This window comes from Ipomoea nil, unplaced genomic scaffold, assembly GCF_001879475.1.
Source record: "Ipomoea nil cultivar Tokyo-kokei standard unplaced genomic scaffold, Asagao_1.1 scaffold3169, whole genome shotgun sequence".
NCBI classification, from domain to species: Eukaryota; Viridiplantae; Streptophyta; class Magnoliopsida; order Solanales; family Convolvulaceae; genus Ipomoea; species Ipomoea nil.
The window spans coordinates 3226802-3240654 of NW_017619597.1; the positions used below are offsets into that span (position 1 = coordinate 3226802).

The following is a 13853-nucleotide window of genomic DNA, read 5'->3' on the forward strand; positions in this document are numbered from 1 at the left end:
TACATCATTACATGAAAAAAAAAAAACGAAAAAAAAAAGAAAAAAAAAAGCATTACAAGGATATAATAATATATAAGGTATGATGATCTTCTCCAAATGGAAATTTTAATGACATCATTTTTACATCATTACACAATAAGATATATAATATTCCCCGGCCCTTTTGTCTCTGCTTCAATTCCATCTTCACTTTCCATACATCCATCATTGAAACGGCTTGCTAGTAATTATTACTACATATATGGGAGCCAAGTTGTATATATATAGGTTGACAGAGGTTAATTAAATTAAAAGACAAAGTTTAATATTTTATTATTTATTAAGGTGGATTATATTTGAAACGTAACATTCACAATTATACAAGTATAAATAAATATAATTATGTGTTCGCTATTAAGTATAACCAAGCTAGCTTAGCTTAGCATTATGTATGTCATTTAAGGTAGGTTTAAAACATAATTAATGTTAACTATTATACAAGTATAAGAAAAATATAATTATGTATTCACTATTATGTATAGCTAATTAGTTGACCATTCTGCCGTCCCAGCAGGTAGATCGTATTTGATATAGAGTGTTGACCACTACACAAGTATAAGTATAATTAAGTTTAGCATTATGTGGGGTAGATCTAAGTATAAGGAAATGTACGTAATTGTGCATTCGCTATTAGGTATAACCAAGTTCGACATTCTGCTGTTCAGGACAGATTTAAAATGTAATATTAACTACTATATATACAAGTATAAGAAAATATAATTGTACATTCTTTATTAGGCATAACCAAGTTTAGAAGTTAGAGCGACAAAGTTATAGGGATGAATGAATGGAAGTACAAAGACGTGTGAGAAGTAAGTCTAGTGTGGGCGGTTCCACACCTTCCCTCTTTATCTTTCATGAGTACAATAGTTTTAAATTGGCATAAAAGAACAAGCAAAGCTAGCTAGCTTAGAAAGCTACTTAGACCATGTACTTGTACTGCTGCTATATTTCAGACCTCAGAAGGTATATTTTGGCCTCATTTCCAGTATATATATACATACACATAAAGGTAGCTTTCTCCAACAAGGGCCAACAGTTGCAGTGATCACAATTTCCCAAATATATATATATATATATATATATATATATCTATCATCGTCGGTGCTTATATATGGAGTCTTCAAATCTTTATCATCATCAGCTTCAAGAACAGTGTTTTGGCTATGGACTGTCGTCCCTACTTGACTGGAATCCAATCGTATCCATGTAAGAACCTCTCTCTCTAGCATTCATATATATATATATATATATATATATATATATATATAGGAAGATGTTTTCTTGATTATGGCCTTGTTTGACAATTAGTGGTTAGTTGTTAGCAAATTGTGTTAGCAGATAGAGTATAACATATTGGGTTAGCGGGTTCAATATGATGAATAAGCTAGCTCTATCATCAACGTAATCGTTTAGTTTTAATTTAGGGTTTGGAGAGCTAGTAATATGTGATGCATTTTGATTGTGATGGTCGATATGTATGCAGCGATGAAGATGATGAGTACTATAAGCCACATTTGGATGGATTAATGTTTCCTGTGTTGTCGCCGTCGTCTTCGGCGGCGGCGGATGCAATTCCGGCAGCAATAGAGCAGCAGTACTATCATCAACATGAAAACTACTCCGACCAGACAGGAATAAGCATGTCGTCGTCGCAGTTCTCCTGCAATATCATCCCGGTCAACTCGGACTATGTCGTCAAACGCGAGCAACATAACTCATTTGACCTAAACCACAATGTTTTTCTCGGCCGCCAAATTCCTGCGGCCGCTAGGTTTGGAAGTATGAATAATTCTTCTAATAATTCTCCGCCGCGGCCGCCTTCACTGGTTTCTTCAATCTCCGCCGCCTACACAGACGACGGTGGTGGCATCATTAGGTGTAGCCAGTTTCCCGGCAACAACAACACTACCTCGTATTTCGGCTTCGGTAACATCCATGAAGCAATTCATAGCCCATCCAGCAGCTCCAACAAAGTATGTTTTCATCAAACTACTACTTTTTCTTCAATTATTGTTAATTTGCCCACAAAGCAAAATTCGTCGCCCTAGGATCTCACACCTCGATCCAACATAATAGTAGATGAGTAAATCATGGTGACTTAGTAGTCTATTAGTCTTGCACCTCAGTCCGATAAGATAGTGGAAGAGTATATTATAGTGATTCAGCAATTGTTAACAGAGTTGGAGTGCATTGGTACTGTGTCGTTTCTCATAATCTACCAACCAGTAACCAAGTGAATTTAATTTTAAACTGTAATTAGGTTTCAAAGGCAAAGAGGGTATCGGGGGCGGCAATGGCATCTCATCAACAATCTAAGAAGCCACGAACCGGATCACAACGATCTTCATGTCCAGTGCTCAAGGTAATCTTCATCACATATATATTCCAACATTAAAGAAAAGAGTTAATACCATCTGAGATACTCTGAGTATAGTGGTTTTATCATGTTTAGTCTTAAATTTTCAAATTGACCCTATGTGGTCCTTCAATTCGACTTTCAAACTTAACCATTTGTGGTCCAAGTTATCCACCCATGGTCCTTCAACTATTAAATTTTAACCAACCATGGTCCTTTCATGAGGATCGCTACTGGTTAAGTTTCGAAACTTGAAGGACCATGAGTGGTTAACTTGGACTACGAATGGTTAAATTTGAAAGTCGAAGGACCACAAATGATCAATTTGAAAGTTTAGGACTAAACGTGACAAAACCACTATACTCGGAGGACCTCAGATGGTATTAACTCTTCAAGAAAACCAAACCTCCGAAATGCAACATTATATTTTGCATAGAATAATACGGAGTATATGTGTGTGGTTGTAAATTAAATGATTATTAATAAGCAGGTGAGGAAAGAAAAACTTGGAGACAGGATAGCAGGTCTACAGAGATTAGTGGCACCTTTTGGCAAGGTATACTATTTTTTAATGCTAAATCACTTTCCACTACACACACTAACAGAGCACGCCATACCCAGCCATCACTGATTATTCAAACTTTTTTTTTTTTTTTTAATGGGGAACATACATGCAGACAGATACAGCCTCCGTGCTGACAGAAGCCATTGGCTACATCCACTTCCTTCATGACCAGATCCAGGTACACTCTCTCACCTGTTTCGTATCCTACTAGAAATCTAACTATATATCAACTTAGATTTTTAGTTAATATGAAACAACACATGCTTCAATTTGGTATCAAAGTCATTAATAAAATTATGCTTCACTTAATTGTTGATGTGCATAATATTTGTTGCAGGCATTGAACTTGCCGTACATGAAATCATCTGGAGATGACAGCCACCACCCTCACCGGACAAGTCGAGTGAGTATTATAAGCAGAATATATGTAATTAGAACATTAAAGTTACATTTAATACAGAGTTTGTTAAAACGTTTATTTAAAATGTTTAGGTAGTACAGGCACTGAACATGAAGAATGAAGAAGGCAAGACAACATTGGATCTGAAAAGTAGAGGATTATGTCTTGTACCATTATCTCTTACATCCTACATCTCTTCTTGCCAAATGCCAATGAATATATATGGCCACAACTAATTATCCATGGATTTGGACAAACTTAATTTGTATTTATAAATATGCATTATTCTGTTGAAAATAAAAATAAAAATTTACTAGTTTGAAGTGTACAACATCTCCTGCATGATGATCAGTCTTTCCTAAGCTCCATTTCTTCGAGTCGAACACCATCAAGATTCAATACGACTATCTCCAGCCTATCGCCCTGCAGTGCAACGACACAATACAGGTCAAGAAACACGAAAACAAACACTGCATTAATGGAGAAAGCTCAAACATGAAAGGAACTTACAGTGTAAATATCCCTTTCTGTGGCTGATGCAAAGCATGTTTTCACCAAATCAATAGCTTCTAACTCCGAGAGTGGAGTAATGGAATCCTGATCAGGCCAGGCAATGAAATCTTTGTTAGGAACCAATGAAAAAATTCTCCCTCGTTTCTAACCGAATATAATGTAGATAATCACAGCAGATTACAGACCTGGGCAGGCACCAAAAGCGGGCTAGGAGACTTTAACTGGTTGTCCAACAAAGGCATAATCAAGGTAGCACCTGAGCCTTGAGAGCTATACCCAACCCTCTCATAGTTGCCAACAGCATCATATGTAAAAACACACCCCTTGCCTGAAATATTATAAGGTAATTAAACACAATTAAAAGTCTAGGTCTCCCGGTACCCCAATCAAGTTAGTCAGACTATTGACGACTTAGCAACCACAATGTTACAAGTTAGCTGGTTTTACGTCCTTGTGGTCCTTTGAAGAATGTAATGTCTTACCTTCATCATCAAGGCCACCGACAACATTGAAAGAGTAGTAGGGGAAAAATCGCTTGTAGTATAAGGTGTTTGCAAGGAACTGAGCCATTGCAGCACAGCTCATCTGTTTATTGTGCTGATGTTGATAAATCTAGTTTTCAAGAACAAATAGAATGATCATATTATTTCAAGTTCTATGCTTAAAACAGCACAAGATAATCTAACCATGGGTAGATGTAAAACATATGGCATCATAATACAGCCTATGGAAAATCCTCTAGCAATTAAATGAGTCAACTCTCAACTTAGAGTAAATTAAATACCAATTCTAGCTACGCCTATGACAGTTTTAATCCACAAGTTTAATGACTCACAAATGTTTGGATGACTATCATTTTGATGCCAATTTTGATCATTCCAATCACCGGTCCAACTCAAACATTCCGGAATCTCAAAATTTTAAGGTTATTTTCGTCCATCCAAGTATGCTAGGCCCTTTGGTTATCTATCTGCAGACTTTTTCCTCACTTTCTTTGGTTTGGATGGACGAAAATAACCTTAAAATTTTGAGATTCCGGAACGTTTGAGTTAGACCGGAGTAATTAAAATTGGCATTAAAATGATAGTCATCAATAAAAATTTTCGGCCATTAAACTTGTGGATCAAAACTGTCACTACACTAATAGTCTTGGGACAAAAATTGGTATTTACTTTTTTAAAAGGGAAAATGCATTTTTAATCCCTCAATTGTTCTTTGCTGGTCGTTTTAACCCCTAATTGTTTACCGTTGCAATATACATCGTACCCCTAACTCTTCAAAAAAGTTAAGAGTAACACATAGAGCAACAAATTAAAACTATTCAACTCTATTAAAGTTTTACTTAGTATATAATTATGTTTAAATCTTATTATCATTATTCTTTATAACTTTATTAGTTTTGGTAATTCATTTGCAAAAGCAAAATAGAGAACTGGCAACTTTCTTCTCTAAATTTTTATTCTTCAATTGTCGTACATCGTCCATATCTTTCAAAACTATTAAAATCAAGTTTTTTATTTTACAAATGAAATATTGAAACTAAAAAAATTATAATTAAATAAAAAAAATTAAAACTACTAAAATATCCCTGTACTAAGTAAAACTGTAATAGTGTTTAATAATTTTATTGCTTCCATGTTAAAAATGCAATTTTTTAACGGAATGTCAGATTACCTTAGGGAATGTTAGATTGCTAGGAATGTTAGATTACTGGGAATGTTAGATTCCTGTGTTTGGTTAAAATTGGGGTATGTAATATAATCATGTTTGATTTAGGGTTATCTGTTATTCACACACTATAATATCGTTAACATATTTTCATATATTTTAATAAATTTAAAAATTAAAATAAATAAATAAGATAACGGTATCATATATAATTACATGATTTTAAAATATTAACTAAAATATTGAACTTGAGAAACAAAATTATTTTATATGCTAACCTAACATAATAAAAATAAAAAATATATAATTACAAAAATAATTATATATATATGTGTGTGTGTGTGTAATAAACTAACATAACCAAGGTTATCTTATATAACCTTAGGGGGGCGTTTGGTTCAGGTCATCTTTGATTACCTAGTAATGTTATATTACTTTGTTTGGTTCAAGTTATGAGATTACCTGGTAATGTTATATTACCTGAAAGCTGATGTGGCGGTAATGTTTCAAGGTAATGTGATTACCCCCATTTTTTTTAGGTAATCTTAGATTACCTTGAATTATTCCAACTTTGCCCTTGTTAACTAATCCTTATCCTTATAATAATAATAATAATAATAATAATAATAATAATAATAATAATAATAATAATATTATTATTATTATTATTATACATGCGTATATTTATATATTTTGTTTTTTAATATTTGAACATTGATATACATTCATACATATAAATAAATAAAATAAATACACGCACATAAATAATATATATATATATATATATATATATATATATTATTGAGGACATTATTGTAAATTGATTCATATAACCTAAAATATAACCCTTAACCAAACACGGTAATATTATATTCCACAATTTAAACCAAACACATAAGGTAATCTTACATTCCGGTAATCTCACATTACCTTCCTGAAGGTAATCTTATTACCTGGGGTAATCCAAGATTTCGTCAACCAAACGCCCCCTAGAAATTTAAGGGAATCACATTCCCTTCAAAATCCTATGTGGAGGGAATGTGACATTCTTAGAGAATGTTAGATTCCCTGAGATAATGTGAACCAAACATAGGAATGTGAGCTTAGGGGTATATATTGCAACATTAAACCCTTAGGGGGCGTTTGGTTCAGGTTATATTATATAACCAAGGGAATGTGACATTCCTGAGCTTACATTCCTATGTTTGGTTCATTTTCTCTGAGGGAATATAACATTCCCAGGGAATGCAACATTCCCTCCACATAGGATTTTGAAGGGAATGTGATTCCCTTCATTTTGTTAGGTAATGTAAGATAACCTCGCATATTTATGAATTTTGTCATTTTAATTCCAATTATTTAAAGATATATATTTTATGTTAGCTTATTATTATTATTATTATTATTATTATTATTATTATTATTATTGTTGTTGTTGTTGTTGTTGTTGTTGTTGTTGTTGTTGTTGTAAGTATATTATATATTTTTTATTACGTTATGTTAGCATATAAAATAATTTTGTTTCTCAAGTTCAAAATTTTAGTTAATATTTCAAAATCATGTAATTATATATGATACCGTTATCTTATTTATTTAATTTAATTATTAAATTTATTAAAATATATGAAAAATATGTTAAGGATACATACATACATACATACATACATATATATATATATATATATATATATATATATATATATATAAAAGATAACCCTAAACCAAACATGATTATATTACATACCTCAATTTTAACCAAACACAGGAATCTAACATTCCCAGCAATCTAACATTCCCAGCAATCTAATATTCCCTAAGGTAATCTAACATTCCGTGAACCAAACGGCCCCTTATAGGGACTAAACCAGAAATGATTGATTGACTAAAAATACATTTTTCCCTTTTCAAAATATATAGCGACAAACAACACAAAAAGAGGCAAATATAAAACCCTGCACAAAGTAAAGTGTAACTCATGGAACTGGAGAGCTGAAATTGTGATTTTGAGAAATGAAAATGTGAGAGCATCTTACCAAATGCCTGGATGCTAAAAGCTTTTGCAAAGCTCTCACATCAGCCTGAAACCCTGAGGATGCCATCACACATTTATCCGCTCTGCACAAGTTTGCATATAGAAGGAGAATGAATGGAAACTATGACTAACAAAAGAACAAATTCCTTCATATTTTTCAATATGCCAAAACAGAACAAGAGAAGAACAAAGAGGGAAACTTACAGCTTCATAATTTTGGAGTAATCGCGAGTAAGAATATTGTAGCCACCGGACATCCGAGTGTCGGCTGCGACCACGCAGTAATCTGCACCAGCTACGGCAACACAGGTCCTGCCAATTTTTTTTTTTTATTATTTAAAAAGTGAATGCAAGTATTGCACCGAAAATTGGAAAAAGAAGCAAAAAGAACAGATGAAAAAAAAGGCAATGGTTACCCGCCATTGTTTTCATAAGGATCCCACTGTGCTTGCTGTTTCGTCATGGTGATATGATCACAGAGACACAGAGAGAGAGAGATAGATTTATAGACTTGCAGTACAATACTGAAAACCGAAGGAAAGAAGAAACTCAAGAAACAGAGTTTCGTCTTCCCCAAGTCGGGTCTTCTGGATGTAAGCGGCATAGTTTTGGTAAAAAAATGAAAGCGTGTGCCCGTGTCAATTAAGAAAAAAATACTTTATGTTAACGGGCGTTTACCTTCAAAATTTCTATGGCTCTAATGACAAACTAGCTGAAAAAGATATAAGCTAGGAACTGAAAGCTGTGGAGTTAAAAATTGAAAAGTTATTAAACTAATTGTTATGATTGAAAGTGTTTGATAAAATTAACTTTTGATAATCTGATAAATGTAAAAATGATTAAAAATTAAAATTTTAAAATAAAACTATTAGCATAATCATGATCTAGCATTTCATAATGAAGTTGCAATATTGTTGCAAATCTCATAATAATAATAATAATAATAATAATAATAATAATAATAATAATAATAATAATAATAATAATAATAATATTTGCGGTGAAAGATACGGATAAAGGCGAAGAAAAATGGTTTTAATTGGGAAGGGTAAATTATGTTATTTCTATAAAATAATAAGGATAAATATGGAAAAAAATTAGGAAGCTAGGAGCCTATTTTGAAACGCTACCTAAAGTAGTGTTCCAAAATAAGCTCTTATTTTAAGCTAGGAGCTTATTTTAGGAACATTACCAAACAGAGCTTATAACTTAGTAGCTTAAAATTAGCTATATGCTCCTAAATAAGCTCTGCCAAAACAGAGCCTATGTTCATAATTTTTGAACTCCATATTCACAATTATTGAAATCTATATTCACAATTACAGAACTCTATGTTTATAATTTTTGAACTCTAAAAGTCTATGTTCATAATTACTGAATTCTATATTCATAATTTTTGAACTCCATATTCACAATTATTGAACTTTATATTCACAATTATAAAATTCTATGTTCATAATTTTTGAACTCTATATTCATAATTCTTGAACTCTATATTCATAATTCTTGAACTCTATATTCATAATTCTTGAACTCTATGTTCACAACTGCATAACTCTATATTCACAGTTACGTAATAGCATATTCATAATTTTTTTATATTGCTGAGTTGTTTTGACAATTTTTTTTTAAAAGTCTGATTGGCGGAGAAAAACGGTGCCACTAACAGCACCGTTACTCTAAAATTACCAAACGGCGTCATATTGAAACCGTGTCCACTTTGCAAGGTGGACACAGTTGCACAGCATAACAATTTGATGTAAGCAACGTGGGCCTTCAGACCAACTTTGATAGCCGATAACCTAAGGCCCATTTTAGTCTGGACTAATAACTAATTTTTGGGCCTGGTCATCTCAACCATTTAGTATTTTAATAGGAGTGTTTATTGCATGAACCATGATTCATATAAACGAATAAAAAAATTATTTGTGTACATAAAACACATTATTTAAGTATTGAAAATATATTATTTTATATATTATCAAATAATGTATATTCAATACACAAATAATGTACTTTTAGTATATTAAAATATACCTTGTATTCAAGAAAATTACATTTAAGTACTGAAAGTATATTATTTTTTATAATGTTCAATACACAAATAATGTACTTTTAGTATATTAAAAATTTACTTTTTTATGGTTCACAAATTAATGTGTGGACTATGGTCAACATAATAATTTGTCATTTAATAGCATGTCTTAGATCTTGAGTGCATGGGTGGTTAGTAGCCAAAGGCCTTGTGATCGAGTGGCGTAGCTGTGACCCTTCAAATGAGAGGTTTCAAGTTCAAACCCCGGTGTGGGGCATGAGTCTTGCTGCTTCAACAGGTTGAGAAAGTATGTATGCACAGAACTACATTAAAATAGTGTCAACAGTATTCAAAAAAAAAACTAATTGTTATATTGTGGACCAAATCCACCATATACATAGTGAATATTATATTATATGCCATAAATAAATGTTCATTTTTAATATATTAAAAGTTCATTATTTGTGTACTAAAGACTCATTATGAATATTCGATACACAAATAATGAACATTCACTATATTAACATTTCGTGTATTAAAAACGAACATTTAATAAATTAAAAAGAGTTAATTCTATTTTAGGTCTTATATTAGTCCTTTTTTTTCATAACATCACATGTTGGTTCTAGTATTATTGTGTCATGACCATTTTTTGTCCTTCATCAACAAACCTATTTAAATGATGCTAAATATGAGGGTATTTTGATCTTTTTATACAAAGTGGGGTGACCCTCTATATTTTTATTTTATACTAGTATTTTCGCCCGTACGATGCACAGAATGAATTTGTTAAAATATTTTAAGAATATTTGGATCGATATATAATTATATAAATTACGGCATAATTCACGGCTAGAGTCCCTTGTCTTCTTCAATGGCATTCGCGCCTCCGCAACCTGAGTCTCTGCAGTAGTGGAATGACACATAAGTCACCAAAAAATGAATTAACACTTAGAACTGAATAGACTGAAATATCCTCATATTTAATGCTATTTAAACAAGTTTGTTGATGGAGGACACAAAATGTTAATGTCACAATAATACTACGACCAATAGTGAATATTCTAAAAAAAAAAAAACTAAAAAACTAAAAATTGAATGTTACTTATAAATTTAGGACCAAAAATGAAATTAACTCTATTAAAAATGTACCTTATTTTAGTGGTACTGAAAGTTGCATAAAAGTGGTAATGGGATGGAGTATGAGACTATATCCTCATACAGGATATCGTTCTCAATGAACGGAGCAAAATGGAGTTTAATAGTTAGTGGTTAAACACAAGAGCGTGTAGTGTTTGAAAACTAATTAGGATTAATAGATTAATTAGATTAATGGGAAAATAGTTAAATCAAAGAAATGAGCATACTTTTTTAGTTTCAGTATTTCATTTGTAAAATAATAAACTTGATTTTAATAGGTTCAGAAGATATGATCGATGTACCACAATTGAAGAATATAAAAATTAGTAATTGTGTTTTATGTGTCTTGTGTTATGAAATGTTATACTTATGAACACAAATTATGTATCTAAATCAAATTTGGAAAAATAAATAACTTACATATGTTTCTTGTTTTGTGATTTTTTGTGTTAATTAGGTTATGAATTCTGTACCTTACGATTATGAATTCTATACCCAAGGTCTATAATACTATGTGAACTCTGATCCATGGTATAATTTGCAATCAAACTCATCACTAAAGCAAACATATCAAATCATGTACATCATCCTCTAGAAGTTACACTATACACATACCACGCATATAGAGTTCTGAGAGAAAAACCAGCCATAACATACCAGAAGACACCATTTTATCGAATTCAATTCGTTGCATCATCTAATCTCACTCGTGGCATGTTTGATCAATAACCCAAAACTATACTAATAAACTTGTAGGGGCCAATATTAAAACCATAAGCTAAGCTCGCATGTACCTCTGAGATTCACAAGTATTGTGAAGCCAGAAATGGACCATCTGATGATGAAAAGACAACATAAGATGTTAGATGGTCAATAAAGTTAGTTGTGTTTCAAGAAAAAAAAAAATCCACATGACCAATTTGATTGGTTCGTTGAGATTTATCCATTCACAATCTTATTGAGTCGGTGTGGGCATGTGGCATATTTCTTATGAATAGCAAGTACCGATTCTCCTCTTACTTAATATAAGCGATTTGAGACTTATCACTGACTATTTTGTTGGACTGAGATCTGGATCGTGGCAGCGAGGAAATTTCGCTGCTGCGGACAATTAAAAAAAAAAAAAGATGGGATGTACTTATGTCTGATCCAAAAGTTTTCTCCACGAATGAACAGCGCCTTGTCCGTTTGTGTTCGTCGAGATATAATCAGTGGGTTATGCCATAATTTCCGGCCAGCGACTTATAGTGCCCCACTGGGCCTAACCAATTTCGGCTTTAGACAGTCACAATTGTGTCCACTCCGGCCACATCGTTACTGCAGTAGCAGTTTGCAGAAAACCAAGTTTAGCAATGGCGTTTAATTTGTTTGGTAACATGATGAACGACGTGGTTCTGTTTTGCTCTTTCTTTTTGGTGATGAATTATTCGGAGTATGTGTTGACAAAAACGCCTTGTGGTCATTTTAGGTTTCAGTCCACATGGATGACAACCTTATCTCTTCAGATGCAACCCCACTCGTCCGTTTCCTACATGCCTACATTGACCGATACACCACATAGGGCCTAGCTGTGTATTACGTAGTTTTACATTATATCTGTGGGTCATCTTTGAACTAATATAATAATATATAATTGATGATTTTAGGATTAACCCCGTTGAATAAACTTAAATGTATAAAGATTAAGTAACAAGAATATTATCAATGATATTATAGTTGAGTAGCACGAAGTGACTTTCCCATATGAGAAGTCATGGATTTGAATTTTAGTAGGAATGATATTGATTCTTTATATATATATATATATATATATATATATATATATATATATATATATATATATAAAGTTCAATTTTAAATCGACTATCCAATCGCTAATATCACCCGGTTCACCCCCAACAATAATATAACCAAATATAAAGTTATAAACTTTCTTTGCTTTCCCCTCGCTTAAATTATTATTTATTTATGAATAAATATGGTGTGAGATCGTCTTATTGTGAGATGGGTAAATTTTTAAAAAAATTTAATACATAATGTTTTGTATACGTGCATGGAAGAATATTACATTTAATTAAAAAATATTACATATTTCATATGAGATGGTCTCACACAAAAGTTACTTTTTATTTATAATGGTACAAGTTATGAGTTGTTTGATACCTGAGAAAGGCTCTTAAGGAGTTGTTTTCAATTCATTCCACAGTCGACACATGGTGACCGGATAAAGAGCATGTTCCAAGGCATGCGCCCGAAAGAGAATTAGGTTAAATTTAGTATTTATTTCAATCAATTCAATATTAGTTTTGAGTCAGTTGTTCAATACGTAGAAAAGGCCCCTTAGCAGTTGTTCTCAATTCGCCTCTTAGCCCACACACGGTGATAAGGCAAATTATACGTTAGACCGCGACTGACAGTGCATTATGGTCTAGATATTAAATATGCATTACAGTTTAATTTAAACACAATTATATTATTATTTTGATATAATTATTAAACACAACTATATTATTATTTTGATATAATTACAATTTTACTGGATAATAAATACTCAAATATGTAAAATTATTATTCAGTTTCATTTTGTATACACTACAGTTTCATTTCAACACAACTACAGTTTTATTTCAATTCAATTGCAGTTTCAGTTGATAATATAATAAAAATAATACGTGAGACAGTGTCATTAGATACACTATAGTGTATGCCGTTTTGGACCATGGTCCACAGTATAATTGAATAGATAGCACATTAATTTCAGCAATTATACTGTGGACGACGGTCCACAAAGCTTTGTGGATTATGGTCCAAAACGGCAGACATTATAGTGTATCTAAACTAGGGTTGCAAAACTTGGCCGCCTAGGCGCTAGGCGGCACCGAGCCTTGTCGTTTTGGCCTAAAGGCGGCGGGCCTAGGCAGCCAAACTCGGCCGAGTCGACCGATTTCGTCCGATTTTGACCGATTTCGTCCGATTTTGTTCGATTTTGACCGATGTCGTTTTTCATTAATTATTGATTTTAATATTATTATGACGTTATGACTTATAAATTATCATTATTTTATTTATTTAGATATGTTATTTGATTGAATGTTGAAAACA

At 32.2% G+C, this 13853-nt stretch overlaps 2 protein-coding genes across 2 annotated transcripts; one reads left to right on the top strand and one right to left on the bottom strand.

Annotated features, from left to right (window-relative positions):
- The first annotated feature begins 878 nt into the window (after positions 1-878).
- LOC109167739 (transcription factor bHLH68-like) lies at positions 879-3666 on the top strand. Its single transcript, XM_019316862.1, has 7 exons — positions 879-1248; positions 1526-2015; positions 2303-2404; positions 2889-2954; positions 3076-3141; positions 3301-3366; positions 3456-3666. The coding sequence occupies exons 1-7, from the start codon at positions 1154-1156 to the stop codon at positions 3597-3599; spliced, it is 1029 nt and encodes a 342-aa protein (XP_019172407.1). The 5' UTR covers positions 879-1153; the 3' UTR covers positions 3600-3666.
- Positions 3645-8093, bottom strand: LOC109167740 (proteasome subunit beta type-1-like). The gene is made up of 7 exons (XM_019316863.1): positions 7993-8093; positions 7781-7888; positions 7578-7659; positions 4359-4488; positions 4062-4204; positions 3874-3960; positions 3645-3786 (listed from the first exon to the last, which is right to left on the bottom strand). Exons 1-7 carry the CDS (start codon positions 8037-8039, stop codon positions 3712-3714), a joined length of 672 nt encoding a protein of 223 aa, XP_019172408.1. The 5' UTR covers positions 8040-8093; the 3' UTR covers positions 3645-3711.
- Positions 8094-13853: the final 5760 nt, after the last annotated feature.